At 40.1% G+C, this 16,149-nt stretch overlaps 1 protein-coding gene across 1 annotated transcript in view; it reads left to right on the top strand.

Annotated features, from left to right (window-relative positions):
• Positions 1 to 16,149, top strand: part of RASA3 (RAS p21 protein activator 3) — a 128,639-nt gene that overhangs the window by 93,326 nt on the left and 19,164 nt on the right. Inside the window, exons 6-12 of the mRNA XM_057363698.1 lie at positions 1,216 to 1,296; positions 4,044 to 4,116; positions 8,349 to 8,428; positions 12,367 to 12,471; positions 12,978 to 13,134; positions 13,927 to 14,075; positions 15,933 to 16,047. Of these exons, the coding sequence (XP_057219681.1) occupies positions 1,216 to 1,296; positions 4,044 to 4,116; positions 8,349 to 8,428; positions 12,367 to 12,471; positions 12,978 to 13,134; positions 13,927 to 14,075; positions 15,933 to 16,047 (760 nt within the window). The remainder of the gene's footprint in view (positions 1 to 1,215; positions 1,297 to 4,043; positions 4,117 to 8,348; positions 8,429 to 12,366; positions 12,472 to 12,977; positions 13,135 to 13,926; positions 14,076 to 15,932; positions 16,048 to 16,149) is intronic.

The raw sequence follows: 16,149 nt of genomic DNA, 5'->3' as shown, positions 1-16,149 counted from the left end.
ATAGATTTTGTGGCTCAAATTTTGCTGTTTGTGTTGTAACACTCTCCAGTATCAGGTATGGCTAAACTAGGTGGCTCAAAGGCTTCTAAATTCTTTCTGTGTGGATGGTAAGCTTGTGGTGAAATAATACAAGTCCAGAAATAAAAGCAGCACATGGCCTATGCAATCTAGGTATTTCCTAACTTTCTCTGTGGTTTTGTTCTATGATTTCACTTGCATATCCAGAAAACAGAACATAATTTTGTACTACTGTTAGTGAATTAGCAATGAGGAGTCATTTAGGTTACGGCTGTGCAATTGAGAAACTTGTGAGTGAGTGAGTGCATTATTGGGGGCTGTCTGTATTGAAAGACAGCTACTTAGCCTTCATTTTGAGGGACAGCCTTCATTCTGGTAAGGCAATTCAGCTATTTATGTAATGTATCATTTCAGCTACTTGTGTGTGCCCCTTAGTGTGATCTTCAGTCTTCTTGTTGTGCTGTGTGAGCGTATCCAGATTGTTCTTTCTCTGGTACAAAAATGATTCCTGTATTGATGCAGATTGTTATTTTTTTTCTTCATTTATGGCGAGTAAATAATAATAGGTCTGTAGTTAAACTGTATTTGAAGGCTGCATTGTATGTTGTAAATAAYTTGTGGATAAAATTGTGGAGTGCAGAGTTGCTGAACACTAAGAAGGATGGCCGTGTCAAATTGTTTCCTGGTCTGTAATTAATACACCTTTACAAATAAGCCCATGCTAAATTTTGTCAAAAGCACTGAGGTCTTCATGAATGTTATTCTGAAAAATTACTTAGCTACTGCTGGGATCTGTCTGTGTGGGTTTTTTAAATCTTCTGTTACAGAAGTAAATTCTGGTTATGTATTTTGATGAATAAGTTGTCACAGAATTTTAAAGTGCTGACAGCTCCCATCTTGACAGCAGACTCCTACTTCATGAACCTTAAGTTGTTGTGCTTGCATAAACAAGTTAAGTTCTGAGTTAACCTTTGAGTTAAGGTTTCTCAGTAATTTAACAGTATTTTTGACCCTAAAGTTAGTATTTGAGACCAAAATGTGTTTTCAAGTTCAGGTGTAAATTAAATGTTTCTGTTTAGTCACATTTCAGTTTCCTAGTGTAAAGTGCTATAAAAAGAAAACTATGAAACTTTGCTTTTATTTTTATTCCAGTCTCTTTCCATTTAATTAATTTGTCTCCATTTTCTTCTTTTCTAGAGTTTTAGAGTGCCAAGGGCTGCCCATTGTGAATGGGCAATGTGATCCCTAYGCCACTGTTACCTTAGCAGGTCCTTCCAGGCAAGTACTGTGCTTAAATGCAAAAGCTTAAATTTTATAAGGATGGTTTCTGTTTCCTTTGTGTATCAGAAATTTGCTTYCTCAGATGGACAGCTGGGTGTATTTAAACAGTGCTAGAATATGTGAAGTGTTGGGGGGATGTGTGAGCTACTGAATTATGCTAGAGTAAGTAATTTGAGGCTTGTTTCAGTTTTGATTTATGTAAAGATCTGAATAATCTCTGAATAATTTGAATATCCCAGAGTATATAATTTGTGGTTAGGCTTAATTTATGCATCTTCTCACCTCACAGTTGGAGGCCAGTTTTTGAGCAAATTTATTGCCTAATTTTGGGCAGGGGTGGAAGAGAAATCTGAATACATTAACATCTTGCAGAGTATGCACGTTTGCATGTGAATATTTAGAATGTCTTCACTTTCAAGGTGTGACAAATGCATRTGTATGTCAAAAACCCTCCATGGCTCCGTCCTGTAATTGGATAKACGCAGACATAATAACACGGATAAAATTTGGAATGAGGTTTTAGTGATGAGATTCTGCATAATACTCTTCAGTTTAAATTTGGGATTCAATTTTCCCATCTGTTATAAAAATTTCCTGTGCTGTTGGATGTCACTGTTTTGTTTCTGTTTATCTAGTCATCTTTTATATCTGTGTCATTTTAGAAACAAAACAGCTCTGCTGTGACCTCAAAGCATCAGATTTGGTAGCATGAGTTATTAATAATGTTTTACTACAGTTTATTGAAAATACTTATAAATAAGAAGCATTCTTGACAAATATTTACCTTGCATGCAGAGGATTCTTTGAGCCTGTCTGTATTCTTCATCTTTGTCTAGGTGTGTTGTGCCTTATCTTAATTTATAGCTTGTATATTTGGCTTGTATATTTTGTTTTAAACCTGTTACTTTTTTCAAATGACCTGGCTGAATGGTTATTATTCAAACTGTAAGGAGATTGTCAATAGTCACACATTATCCAGACTGGGGTGTGTGGGGAAGCAGACAAAGGTAAATTTGGACATTCAAGGGTTAGTCAAACAATGTACTCCCTTCAGGAGTACRTTCATGTATCCCTTCAGGATAAGGAGCGTAGCCTTATCCTATTCCTATCTGGGTTTTGGTGGGGGAGAAGGCTTGCCTCCTATCTCTAGCAAGCAGCATGCAGCTTATTCCCATTCACTGCTTTGTAATTGCTCAGTAATTGTGCTGCCTTAATCGCCTCCCGTTCTACATCCTGCTTCCCAGTCCCCTCCCAGATGGGTTTATCGGTAAAGAGGTTGATTGGCAAGTGTGACTGATGAGATGGGGTTGGCAATCTGTCCTGTGTCCTGGAAGAGATTAGTCTCTCTTATCTCTCAGCTTCTCCTAGGAATAGTGGGATATTCTTAATCTGTRCATCATTCTCTTCTCTGGATTTTCCAGTGCCTCTCATTTTAGAGTAGGAAAGCTGCTTTATTCAGCTGCAGTTATGCAATGCCAAGCATAAAAATTTCAACAAACGTCCTGCTGTTTATTGTGTGATTTGTATTTCGAGTCATCAGACTTCCTGACCAAGACTCTTTCTGTGCCTGTGTTATAGATGGGAAAATATTGTGTGCTGGTGGASAGGCCCATTCAAATCACACAGGAAATCTGTAGCAGCACTGGGAATTAGACCCAGCTTCACTTGACCTCTGTGAAATACAGAGTTGTCCAGTTGTGGCTGAATATAAGCAGTTAGAAGCCATCTAAGCAGCTTTGGTGCATGAGAAATGAACGATAGATTCTGGGATGAAATGATTAGTAGGTCAGTTTTCCACATGGCTGATGCGTCTCCATCTGCGTCTGTTTTATCCGTGCCTGCAGAGCTGTAGGGTAAGATTGGTGACACAGGACAGCACAGAGYTCTTCTCTTGTAGGTAGTGAGAACAAATCAAGCATAGGTTCATAACATTTGGGAGCCATCTCACAGCTGTTGGCTGGCCTGTGAGAAATGCATTGGCTGGCTTGAGCCCAGCACCAAGAGTTAATGTCTGTGTTCTCCAAGGCAGGCACCGGTGGATGGCACAGCCCGTAGGGAATGAATGGGCACTGCTGGACTTGGTCAGGCCTGCTGAGTGTTTGGGAGCAGGTCTGCCACGTCTTACTCCTGCAGAACAGTAGAAATGGAGATTTCTGCTCAGCACTGCTCATAACAATTCACCACCGTAGCATTAACCAATTCAGACAAAGGGATGAAAATACAGCAATAAAAATAATCTTACTGAAGAAACCATTCTGGATTTTTTGATTGTCACTGAAAAGCAGTGATTGATTTTTCAGGTTATAATTACAAAATATAAATCACAGAAATAGCTGTGTTAGTCATTGTCTCCTGCGCTTTTAGAATATGAGGAATTTTTGAGTCACCTCAAGACTGAGCCCTGTGTCCAAATGTTGCTGCTCAGAGCCCCATTCTTGCCAGTTGCTTTGTACAGTTTTGCTATGTCAAGCAAGTGATAGAATAAGGGTTCAAGGAGTTGTATTTAAAATAGGATAACAAACTGTGATTGCTGCCACTTTAGAGAAATAGGAATGCATTGAATCTTTCTCTTAAATGTGTGCAAGTGTCTGTGCCTTGCTGTGCTGGAGCCACATGGCATTCCAGTTTTATCAGATAAATCAAGTGGATGGCTATTTCCTCCTCAGTGGCTCTGTTCTAGGATTACACTTCTACGAATGTTGTTTCTTACYCCTTTTTTTGTTTATTTTGTTTCCTTAATTCAGATCAGAAGCCAAAAAGACTAAAGTTAAAAAGAAGACCAACAATCCACATTTTGATGAAGTGTTTTATTTTGAGGTTGGTATTTCAAAGGAACGGGTGATAAGCTGAAACACTATACTGTGGATAGTTGGCACGGCATCCTGCTCCATGTTGTGCCAGCTGTCATCTTTGAAGACTGTTTCAAAGCATGGTGAGGGGAAAGAAGTACCCAGGCTCAGACTGGCTGTCTGCTGAAGGAGCACTATCCTGCTTCACCTCAGGTGCTCCACAGGAAAAGCTTCAAGTTGGGCACTTCTGAGCAACAGGCTTTATACTTAATCACAACTCACTCCACTACAGGTTTGAAAAAAGGCTCTTAAAAATGAGTTAAAAAAAMCCCTGAACAAACCACACATGCAGAGAAATTATATATTTTTTCTTAGTCTATGTTTTTATAGCTGCTTCTCCCTGTCTTCCTCAATGGGAGGAAGGTTATCTCCTTAGGAAGACTGAAAACTGCAGAGGAAAAACACACTTCAATTGATTGTTCTGGCTGTCTACCAGTCTGCTACAATACCAGTGCCTTTCCTCCAAGTGGGTGAAAGCTCTACAGCATTATTTAATATAGAACATTTTCAACAGGTCTAGTTAAGATAAAGTGTAACTTCTATGAAGTGCTCATTTTGGTTCTTTCTGGCAAGAGTAACTCTAATTATGGTGTGTCCATACATATACCTGCATGTGTTTATAATTTAGATCCCTCTTGAAACTTTTCATTCTGTCTTCTAAAGTATATGTATCATTCTCTTTTTCTCTTGGATATCATAGTCCTGGTCTATGCTTCACTGTTCTATTTCAGTAGACACCTCAACAAAGTTGATGTAAGAAAGCCAAAGTAGCACAGTGCAGTTGGCATAGATTGAAAAGCCTTTCTCTCATATGGCTTGCCTCATTCAGGTCTCATTTGTATTAGAAATCTTTGCTGGCCTAAGGATGGCACCTGGGGTTGTGGTTTCTTGACAGCCACATCAGGAAGGTGAGCTGGGGAGAGAGGAGCCATACAAGTGCTGTTGCACCATGCAGCTCTGAAGTGCACATCATTCTTGACACTGCTGTCGTCCCTCTCCCTCTACAAACCACCATCTCTGCCTAGAAGCCAGTRGTTGTACTGACTAATCTAAAGGCTGTCATGCCAGCAGAAATGTGCCCTTGTTGATGTAATGTGTTTGGATACGAGGAACAGATCTAGCAAGTTCCTTCTTGGTAGGAGCACTTCCTGCAGTGCCTGAAGGGCTGAAGCCATGAGGGTAGGCCAGGATAGCTGTCTAAGGTAATCTCTGCTAACTGAGCACRTCTCATCCTGGGATATAACTGCCCTGCCAGCAGTGAGCTTTTGTGCCTGCTTCCTGGCTCCATGAGACTSTGGAGCTGCTGCATGGGCACAGTGAGCGGGACAGAGATCCCTGGAGACTGAGTGCTGAAACTGCACTGAGCTGTCTGTGTGTTTACCCAGGATTTCAGTCCATCACCTGGCCCACAACTGTGGCAGTGACACAAGAGTGATGTTATATGTAAATAAACGACAATGGGCTTCCTTATTTTTAACATAGGCAATTTTGGAGGAGCCTGTCAGTGCAAACTTTTTAATGAGAATGTAATCCAGGAATTCAGACAATTCAGTAAGCCACAAAAACTTCCCCTGATTCCTCAGCCTTCTGTGTGCTGCAGAAACAGCTAACTTTTGGTATTTAAACGCTGAACTTGGCAGATGGTGCCATACTGGGAGAAGAAGGAGAGAGACAAAGCATCTTCCAGCTAGAGTTGGGAGGGAGGGGACTGGGGGCTTGCTTAGCTTGCCTTTAGGTTGGGAGCTAGGTTGGGTACAAGTACCAGCAAAGGCAGAACCTGAGCTCAAGCCCATGCCCCAGTTTGTTCTGCTAACTCAGAGCAAAATKAATTCTATGGGGGTAAGAGCAGAGCTTGGGAAATGACTGAATCAGCCAGAACTCTGAAATATAAACATTCCCTTAGTGCAGATAGAGCCATCATAGATTTATGTCATTTYGAGAGCAGTTAGTACATATCAGGATAAACGTCTTCAAGGAATATTCAGTAGAACTGCTATGACTGGGAAATATATTCACTAATGAGACATGGGCAGACCTGTGGCTGGTGCGTGCAAACCAAGTGCTCCAATTCCTGTGGAGCTGAGACATTCATGCTGTTGACAGCAGTGTCACTTTCTGCTTCCAAACAGCTTCATCAGCTTTCCTGCAGCCAGCTAGCACAATGATCGTCCCTACCTCCAAGGAAGAAGCTGATCTGTAAAAGACTTTGAATGGGTGCTTTGCTTTCCTTTCCTTTCTACGACCAAAGAGTTACACAGATTTAATTTTCTAAATGAAAAATAGCTTATTGTTGATTTGGAAAACAGCAGAGCTTATTTAAGGGGTGCTGTGAGTGAAACTTGCACCTGATAGTTAAGAGCTGTTTTCACCAGTGCTTCAGCTGCAGCGTGATGTGGAGCTGTGTGTGCAGCTACAGGAAAATGGTCCTCTTACAGGAACTCAAGAGGGAAGTGCTGGGGACCTGTTTGTAATCCTGCATGTGCTGAAAAAAAAAATGTGAGCAGCTGGTAAATGACTTGCCAGCCTTGCCAGATGAAAGGGACAAAAACAGCAGAGTTGTGCCCCCTTTTTGTACAATGTTGTGGGTCAGCTGCTTCAACCATGGACTGGGAGTTTCCTCATCTCCAGTTCATACAGCTRTCTCTTCAGGAGTATCACTCTTAAGCTGTATTAATGTGAACACTAAATAGTCATACGGGTGAACAGAGAGATGCCATACATGCAGATTCCAGCAAAACCTCTTAGGAAGTGTTTACTTCAAAAGGACATGCCATAAGTTACACCTGTGCTATAGCTTTTTGGAACAAATCCTGAGTTACAGGTAAGTAAGAAACTTAAAGGTTTGCTTCCTTATTAAAAATTACACCATTAGCTTCACAGTGGTAGTAGAAAATGTCATTTTCAGTCTTATAAGATAATTTGCTGAAACAGTGAAGTGTTTGAAAGGCTAGTGTGAGGAAATYTGTGCTTAGCAGCTGAAGTTGGAGACTCTAACTAAATCCACTATGCTTTGGGCTTACCGGGTGCATTTSTCTGGAGCCTGGTCTCCACTGCTGCTAGTAGTACCTTTTAGTTTTTACGTATCACCTTGAAAGTGTTGCCTGCCCCACATATACACATACAAAAGACTCTGAGTGTCTTGTCCCAAAGATTTTCTGGCTCCTCTCTGCTTAGGCAACTATATCATTGCCTCCCTTATTGTCATTTCTGTCTCATGTACAGTACAAAACCAAGTAGTCAAGTTTACAATAAAAGCCAGTTTTTCTGAGTGGCAAGTATTAAGCCACAAGCATATTCAAACCTACAATAAAGTTCAGCTTCTGTGTGCAACCAAGAGCTGAACCCACACATCATCATACACTCTTGCATTTGATCAGTTCCTGCTGTGGGTTCAGCTGGGTGGGGCAGCCTTTTTCTCAAGTTTCTGAAACACTATGCAAAAATACAACCATCAAAGTCTTTTTATAATCATTCTAGAGAACAAATTCTAAGAAATGTTTGTACAAAACCTTTTTATGCTAATTCTCTGTGCTTCTTCCTTTTTTTCCTTTTTTTTTCTTTGCCTGTGCTTTCCTGTTAATCAGTCTTGCAAATATGATTGGTGAACTGTGCAGCTGCTTCTATATTCTGATATGCATAACACAAGCTAGAGTCTCTTGGACAATTGATCTGCTTGGTATTTGTTGTATGGGCTGTTAAATTGACTTCCAKGATATCAGGACAGGAAGAACTTTCCAATTTTAATTGGATACACTGCAAAAAATGTTTTAAGGGTGGTTTTGGTTCCTCCTCCACCCTCTGCAGAGTGCCTTAAGTCATCCTGTAGAGCTGTGTTTAAAACCCTAATATTAATTGCCCTTTAATTTCCCTAGATGGATTATGAAAGTGGTGCTCCTTTCAATGGTGTTTTTCTGGTTGTCAAGGTAAACTAAAAATGCTGTAGTAATATTAAAGATGGTCTTTCTCTATAAGAAAAGTATGGCATATCTGCTTACTCTTAGATATGATTGTATAAACACCACTTTTGTRTAGTCAGTAATCTGTTTAGTCAACATGACTTTACTTGCATGAATGTTTTCAGTATCAGAACAAAAGTCACTGATGGTAGTAAAATACCAACTCTTCCAAAAGCTTTGTAAAACTTACATCAGAATGTTTTTTTATCAGGTCAAGCTGTTAAAGTTTTTTCCTTTTTATTAGGTTACAAGACCCAGTAGCTACAACAAGAAATCCCATTTTGACATTGAAGATGTTGATGAAGTGGACAAAATGGAGATTAGGTAATATATAATACATTATTAGTACAAAATTGTCTTCCAAAGTTGTCTAAGTTTGTAGTAGATGCTGTTTGCAAAGTGGCAAGCATGGTTGATAAATCAAGATGAGTTTTTGTCACTGTATCAGTATGTTCATTGTCCTCCACTGTCCTGTAGATTGTATCTTGAATATGTGTGTTGGTTCTGATGCAGGAGAGATCCTTATTATTTTCCTTTGTGTCCTATGTACGCTGTGCTAATATGCAGTTGTCATTAAGCACAGCCTTTTATGTCAGGGCTTCCCTCTCCTCTCTTCCTCCCTCCATCACTTTCCCAGCACAGCCCAGAGCTCTGTCATGCTCTCAGTTAAAGCGTATTTTCTTTTATCACTTAGTTTTAACAACCTATATGAGGTCCTTCTTCCCTGAAAGGAAACCATTGAACTCAGAGTTTTTCTGGGGTAGAGACAGTTTCTCTTCTCTTTTGCCTTCCAAACTTYAACCCTTCATTGCAGGATTTTGTATGATAAAAGTGAAATCAGTTGCGCAGGAAAAAAGAAGTTCTGATTTCATAACCAAAACAACCCCGCCCCACCCTGTGCCACCATCTTAGAGCTATTTTAAAACCTGCTGAGGCCAGTCAGCAGGGGCTGTGGAGARTATGAAGAGTGGAGAAAATACAGTAGGAGGTGCATGTGCATCTTAGCATCACATACCACTGAAACTTGGAGACTTGGCGATCTGGATGCACAGTAGATGAAAACTGCTGTGTCTTTATCAGGTGGTGAGAAATTCCCCTCTCTTTTATGTTGGTGTTTGGAGGAAGAGTAGTAGCACCCCCTCCCTCCTCAGGTATTCTCTCTAGAGAGGCCGTGAGGCATCTCCCAGAAATTTCCACAGTTCTTTTGGAGGCAAGACTGGCTGTAAGGAAAGGAGGGGAGACCAGGAACAATACTTCTTCCCAGCAAGCCAGACAGAGCAGAGACACACCTGTATGCACAAATGGATGGACTGGGGGCTGTTCTGGTTTGACAGTCAGCTGCTGGTTCGTGTACCCTGTCAATGTAGGGTCACAGCMCTACAAGACCATTAACAGACCTCACCATGACTCTATGAGGCAGGAAAGGGGAACTATTCATCCATAAGAGAGGCAAGAACTGTGCTCTTTCACATAGAACAGCTGTGTCAGGCAGTGCAAGGGTAGCTGGTTTAGGGGCAGCCCACAGCTAACTCATGAGACGAAAAGCAAAGACCCAGGTGCAGTGCTCAGCTGCTTTGGTGGTCAGTKTTGCAGCACAGCAGGTGACCTRGTCCTAGCACTARAYTGTGTTTCTGCAAAGCTTAGCATGKTGTGGACAGGTATGAAGTAACATGCCCCAAAATCCATGGGATGTATGTGATGAAATGGGCAACTACACCTTGTGTCATGAGTCCCAGTCTAGTCTTTTTAACTCTAATGCTCAGCCATGCACTGATTTTAAATGAAAGCTGGGATTCTCTGATAAWTTTTTTGATAGTTTTGAAGGAGACACCAGACATTGGTGTAGAATGGTTACATATTGCATAATATTTGAATTATTCTAATTTTGTTCTACTGGACTGTAAAACTACAGTTGTTTTACTTGCTAAGTATATTTTCTGGACAATGATTCACCTGCAACAATAATGTCTGTGGAGCTGAGCTTTAGCAAAGTCTGTCATTCCTGAAAACCAATATATCACAGTGTGGTAAAGATGAATAGTTTGAGAGGAGGCTTTCAGAATAGTTGGARAAAGATTAGGCACTTAAATAACAGACAAAAGCAGATAAAGAGTTAGTCTTGGTTGGGCAAATTCTCCTTAGAGCTTTTGTCCCTTATAGGACAGTGTGTTTTTGTTTCCATCTCAGGTTCCCYTTCCACCCCCGCTCACTTCCTCCACTCTGTTTAGTGAGAGTTAGATTGCCCCCATGCCCTCTGGACAGATCATACAATTTATGGGTTTGGGGATTTGTTTTCTTTTTCTCTCCTGAGAAAAATACAATTCCACAGGGTAGAGAGGAGACTTAGTCTCTCATGATTTCTCTCTAAAGCTTGAAAAGTTTTCTCTTTTTGAGTGGGCGTAGGAAGTTGTAGGCAGGGCATATCAACACTTGGGGACCAGATGTTCTTGTGAATTCATTGTTTCTCCTCCTCCTCTCTGCTGTTTGTTACTTTGTGTGACTACAATCTGATCAGGATCAGAATAACACTTGTCATAGTCTTGCCTTTTAAAAATYTTGGGAAACAGTAATCTTTTAGACTCTGGGGTCTGTGTATTAAGGTTTTTAAGAAGTGCTGCTTATTCTTTGTATTCCAAGAGCACAAACCAGTAACTTAGGAATTTGCATGCCTGCTTTGCTTATTGTGTAGTGTGAGATCTGCTTTGAGTTCTTATTCCTCTTGTATAGACCCTTTACACTGATTTTTTCACTGTAACTGTGGGGAAACTCTTTGGCTGGGTGTGTTTGAACATATTATTGCTAGTTGGCATCTTGAAAAAAGTTTGGATAAACTAGAAAGCAGTAGCCTGTAAATACTTAGTAAATTGTAAGTCTGACTGTGTAAATAGGCTTAAAGATTCCTCTCCTCCTGGAGCTGCTTTTAGCTGTCTGAACTGGTTAGCARGATAATAACTCACCAAATATGGAGAAAGAGAGGAGGTGGAATTTTCAAGGCAGCTTTTTTCCTTTTGGAGAATTCTTGCCCTGCAGAAATACTGTCCAATTGATCAGAATTTGAAGAAGTTTACCTAGCAGACGTGCAGTGTGATCTCTCCTTGATGCAGGAGACATTGTTGAGAGAAACAAGGCTCGGAGATTTAAAAGTAACATCTTCTGTGATTGCATAAGATAAGATAAACTGTAAAAAGGACTGTCACCTTCTGTTCCTCAGCCAGTCTACAGCGACCTGTTTGACACTAGGAGGRTTGTGTAAATATGTCCACAACTGGATGACTTTGCACCTTATCCAAGTTAAAGTCGCTCTTCTAAAAAYTGTCATTATTTGAAAACCTTTATGTCTTCCCATGTACCTCTTTTGTCCCCCCAAAGCTTAAGGCACATTCAAGCTGTCACTTAGCTGCAAAAGAGTCAGCTGATCTTGTTTTTTTAATAAAAATAGCTCTTAGAGGAAAACTTAAAATACATACAGAAACTACTACCCTGGAGTTTGAAACCTTTGCTTCAAGGTGGGCATTGGTAGCATTCACCTACATGCTGGGTTGGACACCAGTGCTTTTGCTTTGAATCTCAGTGCAGTTGTTTTTCATCCAAATGTTAAAGGCGTATGAAAGGGAAGAAGGGATCATCTAGAGATGCATATCAGGACTTCCCTCATGTGAGGGACGCAGTGCCAAAATTTGTGTAGGCTTTGGTCAGTACACAGATTATATGGAATGGTAGAACTGTCCTAAGGCTTTGAATATCTCTACAGAATTAGTTTAGGTGCCATAAATATGAATGCTTTACACAGGAATCTTCCTAGGAGCTAGAAACTGGGAAGAACTGTGTAGACATTCAGCCTAACTCTGTAAAGACGCCACTTAGCTTTTAGTAATCCCAAGTTAGACAGAGACTGACTATATGGARTCCTTAAATAACTTCATGGTTTTTYCCCCTGGTGTCCATTTCACCYGTGTTTTTCCATTATCTGAGATAGCCAGATAGCCTGCTAAATCTTTATCAGTATGGACAGAGGAAACAGTACAGATGAACAAGGTTAATTTGAATTATTTTTTTCACTAATGTTTTATGGRGGTGAATTGTAAGGATTCAGAAATCTAAAGTAAGGTTATATCTAAACTRTTTGGAAACCATTGCTGTACAGTTTCAAGTATTTCTAGCTCAGACTTGAGGGAAAAAAAAAACCCAGCAAATTTGGAAAAAAGGTTGGGATTTTTTTTAATTTCTTAATAATATCTATAAATTATTTGTTTTTATTACAGGGTCGATCTTTGGAATGCCAGTAACTTGAAGTTTGGTGATGAGTTTCTGGGAGAACTTAGACTCCCTCTGAAATTTCTCCGACAGTCTAGTTCTTATGAAGCATGGTATTTGACATTTTTCTTTTGGGGAATAAGTAGAAACATATGTCTGCTCTAAAGACKTAAGAGTAATTACTGCTATGTGATAAAGTTTAAATGGATTTAATCTGTATCTATTTTGTAAGCAAGCCAAAGTAATCTTAGCAAGTGTAAGAACAAGAAGTTTTGATAATGTGATTAGAGGCTTCAGTCTGCCTCTGTTGTGTGTGGGAGTTCTAATATGTTGTTTTTATTATATTATTTACTGCAGTTCATCAGCAGTGCTATGGTTTTAGTGTGTGGTTTTTTATCCTATCTACATAAATCTTTATGTTCAGAACTTCCCATGTTGCAGTTGTTGCAAAATAGACTGGTAAACTTAATTAAGAAGTCTGATTCAGAACCCTCAGGAGTTTGATATATATATATATATAAATGCTCTGCGTATGTGTACAATTTCTATATGTTTATGCATCGCCTCAGATAATCTTGTGTTTCAGCATGAAGTTTCTGTCTTATTTTTTGCATATCAGGTATTTCCTGCAGCCCAGAGATAATGGTAACAAGTCACTGAAACCTGATGACCTCGGTTCCTTAAGGTTAAATGTGGTTTACACAGAGGACCATGTTTTTTCCTCAGACTATTACAGTCCGCTGAGAGACATCCTGCTCAAATCTGCAGATGTTGAGGTAATTTGCTTGTACTGTTGTTAGCTTGCAGATCAACTTCACAGAGGTCTCTGAATGTTTGTCACTGTCTTGCTGGCAGCGTAGTTGTGTAATTACCAGAGAGGTCAGCTCTTGCTTTTCAAACCTCAGAGCCTTGTTAGCTCTGCATATCCCTGGTGCTTGTTTTCAGTCCTTACAGAGATCTTTATCTACATGCAGTGTGATGGGTGAAGGCACACCCAGAAACCCAGTGGTTTTAGCAGCTGCATATTCTGTATCTTTTCAATTTTACATCGGAAAATGACAAGTGAGCATCAGTTTGCTCGATTTTCTTTACTGGGGAGGTTTGTTTGCTTAATTGAGAAAAACCCAAACCAAGAACTAATTCTGAAATGTCAGAGAGTTGGACCATGTGTGCCCTTATGTATACTTTCTACAGTTGTAATGGTGCTTTTGTTTTTTCAGTACAAGAACTGGGTTTTGTACTGACTGTGACTTGAAATTGCGAAGGGTTAGATAGAGTTCTTCCTCTTCACTTGCTTCCCAGGCAAGTGACATTTACTGAAAAGACAGCCATTAAAAATGTGGGGCATAAAAAGAGACTGTACTGTAAGAGTTTTTAAATTGCTGCCCTCTTGTGACCAGAACTTACAACCCACAAAAAYGGGGATGTGACATCCTCCCACATTMTGTTCAGACATTTGGCCATTTCAACTGTTGTGTGGGGTTCTGCATTAAGAAGCTAATGGGAAAAGAAATAAAGGGTGCTTGTTCAGGAAGGAGTGCTAAAAGATTTTATTTTCCTCTGTTCAGCCTGTTTCAGCCTCAGCTGCACACATTTTGGGTGAAGTTTGCAGAGAAAAACAGGAAGCAGCCATACCTCTTGTCCGGCTTTTCTTGCACTATGGCAGAATCGTGCCTTTCATAAGTGCCATTGCAAATGCTGAAGTGAAGAGAACTCAGTAAGTACCAAAAACAAACTGCTGTCAAACCTACCTAATCTGCATGGGCTGCTGCTAGAATCCTCCACTCTGTTTCTAGAAATGTGCAGTTTCCAAACATGTTGGAGTGGTTCCTGTTCTTCCTAGCTGAGTGGCARAGTTCTTTATAAATTCTTTTGCTGCTCTCAAGATCTGGTGAATTTGACCTTTAGGAGGAGTTCSCATCATTTTTGTGAAAATGATTTGCAAGACTGTTCTAACATCTGAGAGCAGGGATTTTCACTTTTCTCAGTTTTAAGTGTATTTGATTACTGAAATTCTGCATTACCTTCAGCTCTTCATATGAAATAATTTCAGCTTTATCATGTGCTAATAAATCATTTAGTGCTGAGTGTTTGTTAAATTTGTTCAAAACAAAAAGCAAATTTCTTCCTAATCATGAATATTTAAGGCAGCTGTGCAGCTAATCTTTCCAGTTCGAGGGTGAAGGATCAAGAGTGGGGTTGAGTTTGGCGTGGGACAGCAGAAAATGAAGTTGGGTTTTTTTCATTGCTTCTTTCAAGTTCCTTGTTTGACTTACTGTTGGGCTGATAGTTCAGTAGTGWAAGATCTAGTGTTCACACCAAGCAGGTCCTAAAGAACTTCTGTTGCCACAAACCTTGTGCCTGTGTAGTCATGCTCTTGACTAACAGTAGAAAAGACAATTGGGAAGGAATGACAGATACCAACTGTAAACTWCCTCAGTACAAAATAAAGTCTTTTGTGGGTTGGCCCTTTTCAGAGAGTCGAGTATTTTCCCTCTGGTAGATAGGTGTATTTTTCCTGAGCTGCAGGTTGGCTGAAACAGCATGGTTGCTGCAGCAGAGGAAACCTGCTGTGCCCTGCTCAGTCATGTTCTTGTGATAAAGCAGCAAAGATGGTGTTTTCAGGGCTTTCTGGCATTTGTAACAGGCAGTGACCTTCCTTTCTTTGTGAAACAAAATGATGAATCCAGCAAAATAATTCATCCTGTTACTTACTGCTTGTAAATGAGTACAACCATAATAGTAAGCTGTAAAAAACACAAAATATATCTGTGTGTATATAAGAGCAAGCAAATAACTTCAGATCCAGATTTGATCTGCTGCTACTAAGCATAGGTGTGGATTGTATGTATTGTAGATGAGATTATTGATTATGTACCTATTTGCATAATGTAAATTGTAAAGGAAGGAGGTGCAGGTACATGATAGAGCAGCTGGCTGAAGCTTTATCAGTCGCAGAGGCTGTGTGGCTTGTACAAGATGAGTTCTGTGCAAAGAACTTCTTACAAGAACCTGAGAGTCTGCATGATGSCACCTTGCCACACAGTTCTCAGGGCTGAACTGGGATTTGTGCTCTGTTATCACAGAACAGTGCTCTAAGTCTCTTAGAAAATATGGCTGTGTCATTGGAACCTCCTCCTCCCAGCTCACAAATACTTATTTTGTAGGTGGAAGTAGTAGGTCATGTGTAATGTCCAGTGTAGTTGTGAGAGTAAAATCACTGYCTCCTTCCCTTATTCAAACTAACACTGCTCAGCAGCATGTAAAAACAGATGTGTTTCCTACATTTGCATAAACCTCTTTGGTTTGAGCCTCTGTGTTTGGATAGTGCACTGTGCTGATACAAAGAGGATCTGCAGTCCCTCTGGATTTTCCAAAGCTGCTGCTTTTGCCTTATACCCTGGAAAAGCACAATATGCTGCATGGCCATGTTTAATGGCAGGCTGGTGTCAAAGGGAGGCTTTGCTTGTGTATTCAGACCCAGGATTCTGTCACCTTTCACTGCTGCTTTTATTTCCATGTATTAGCAGTTCATTGCAAAGAAAGTTCATTGCAGAAAATTGTTCACTTCCAGAGATCCAAACACCATTTTCAGAGGAAACTCATTAACTTCCAAGTGCATTGATGAGACAATGAAACTGGCAGGGATGCATTATCTGCAAGTTACACTGAAGCCAATTATAGATGAGGTAAGAATAGTTTAGACTGTTTATTTAAAAGGTAAAAAGTCATTGTAAAGGCCTTCAGAGAACAAGTACTATTTATTACTTCTCATTTTAAGAACACGTTGT

Source organism: Malurus melanocephalus, unplaced genomic scaffold (genome assembly GCF_030028575.1).
Source record: "Malurus melanocephalus ecotype Western Australia unplaced genomic scaffold, MMel_1.1 scaffold_1, whole genome shotgun sequence".
NCBI classification, from domain to species: Eukaryota; Metazoa; Chordata; class Aves; order Passeriformes; family Maluridae; genus Malurus; species Malurus melanocephalus.
This window is presented reverse-complemented; position numbering and strand designations above follow the sequence as displayed.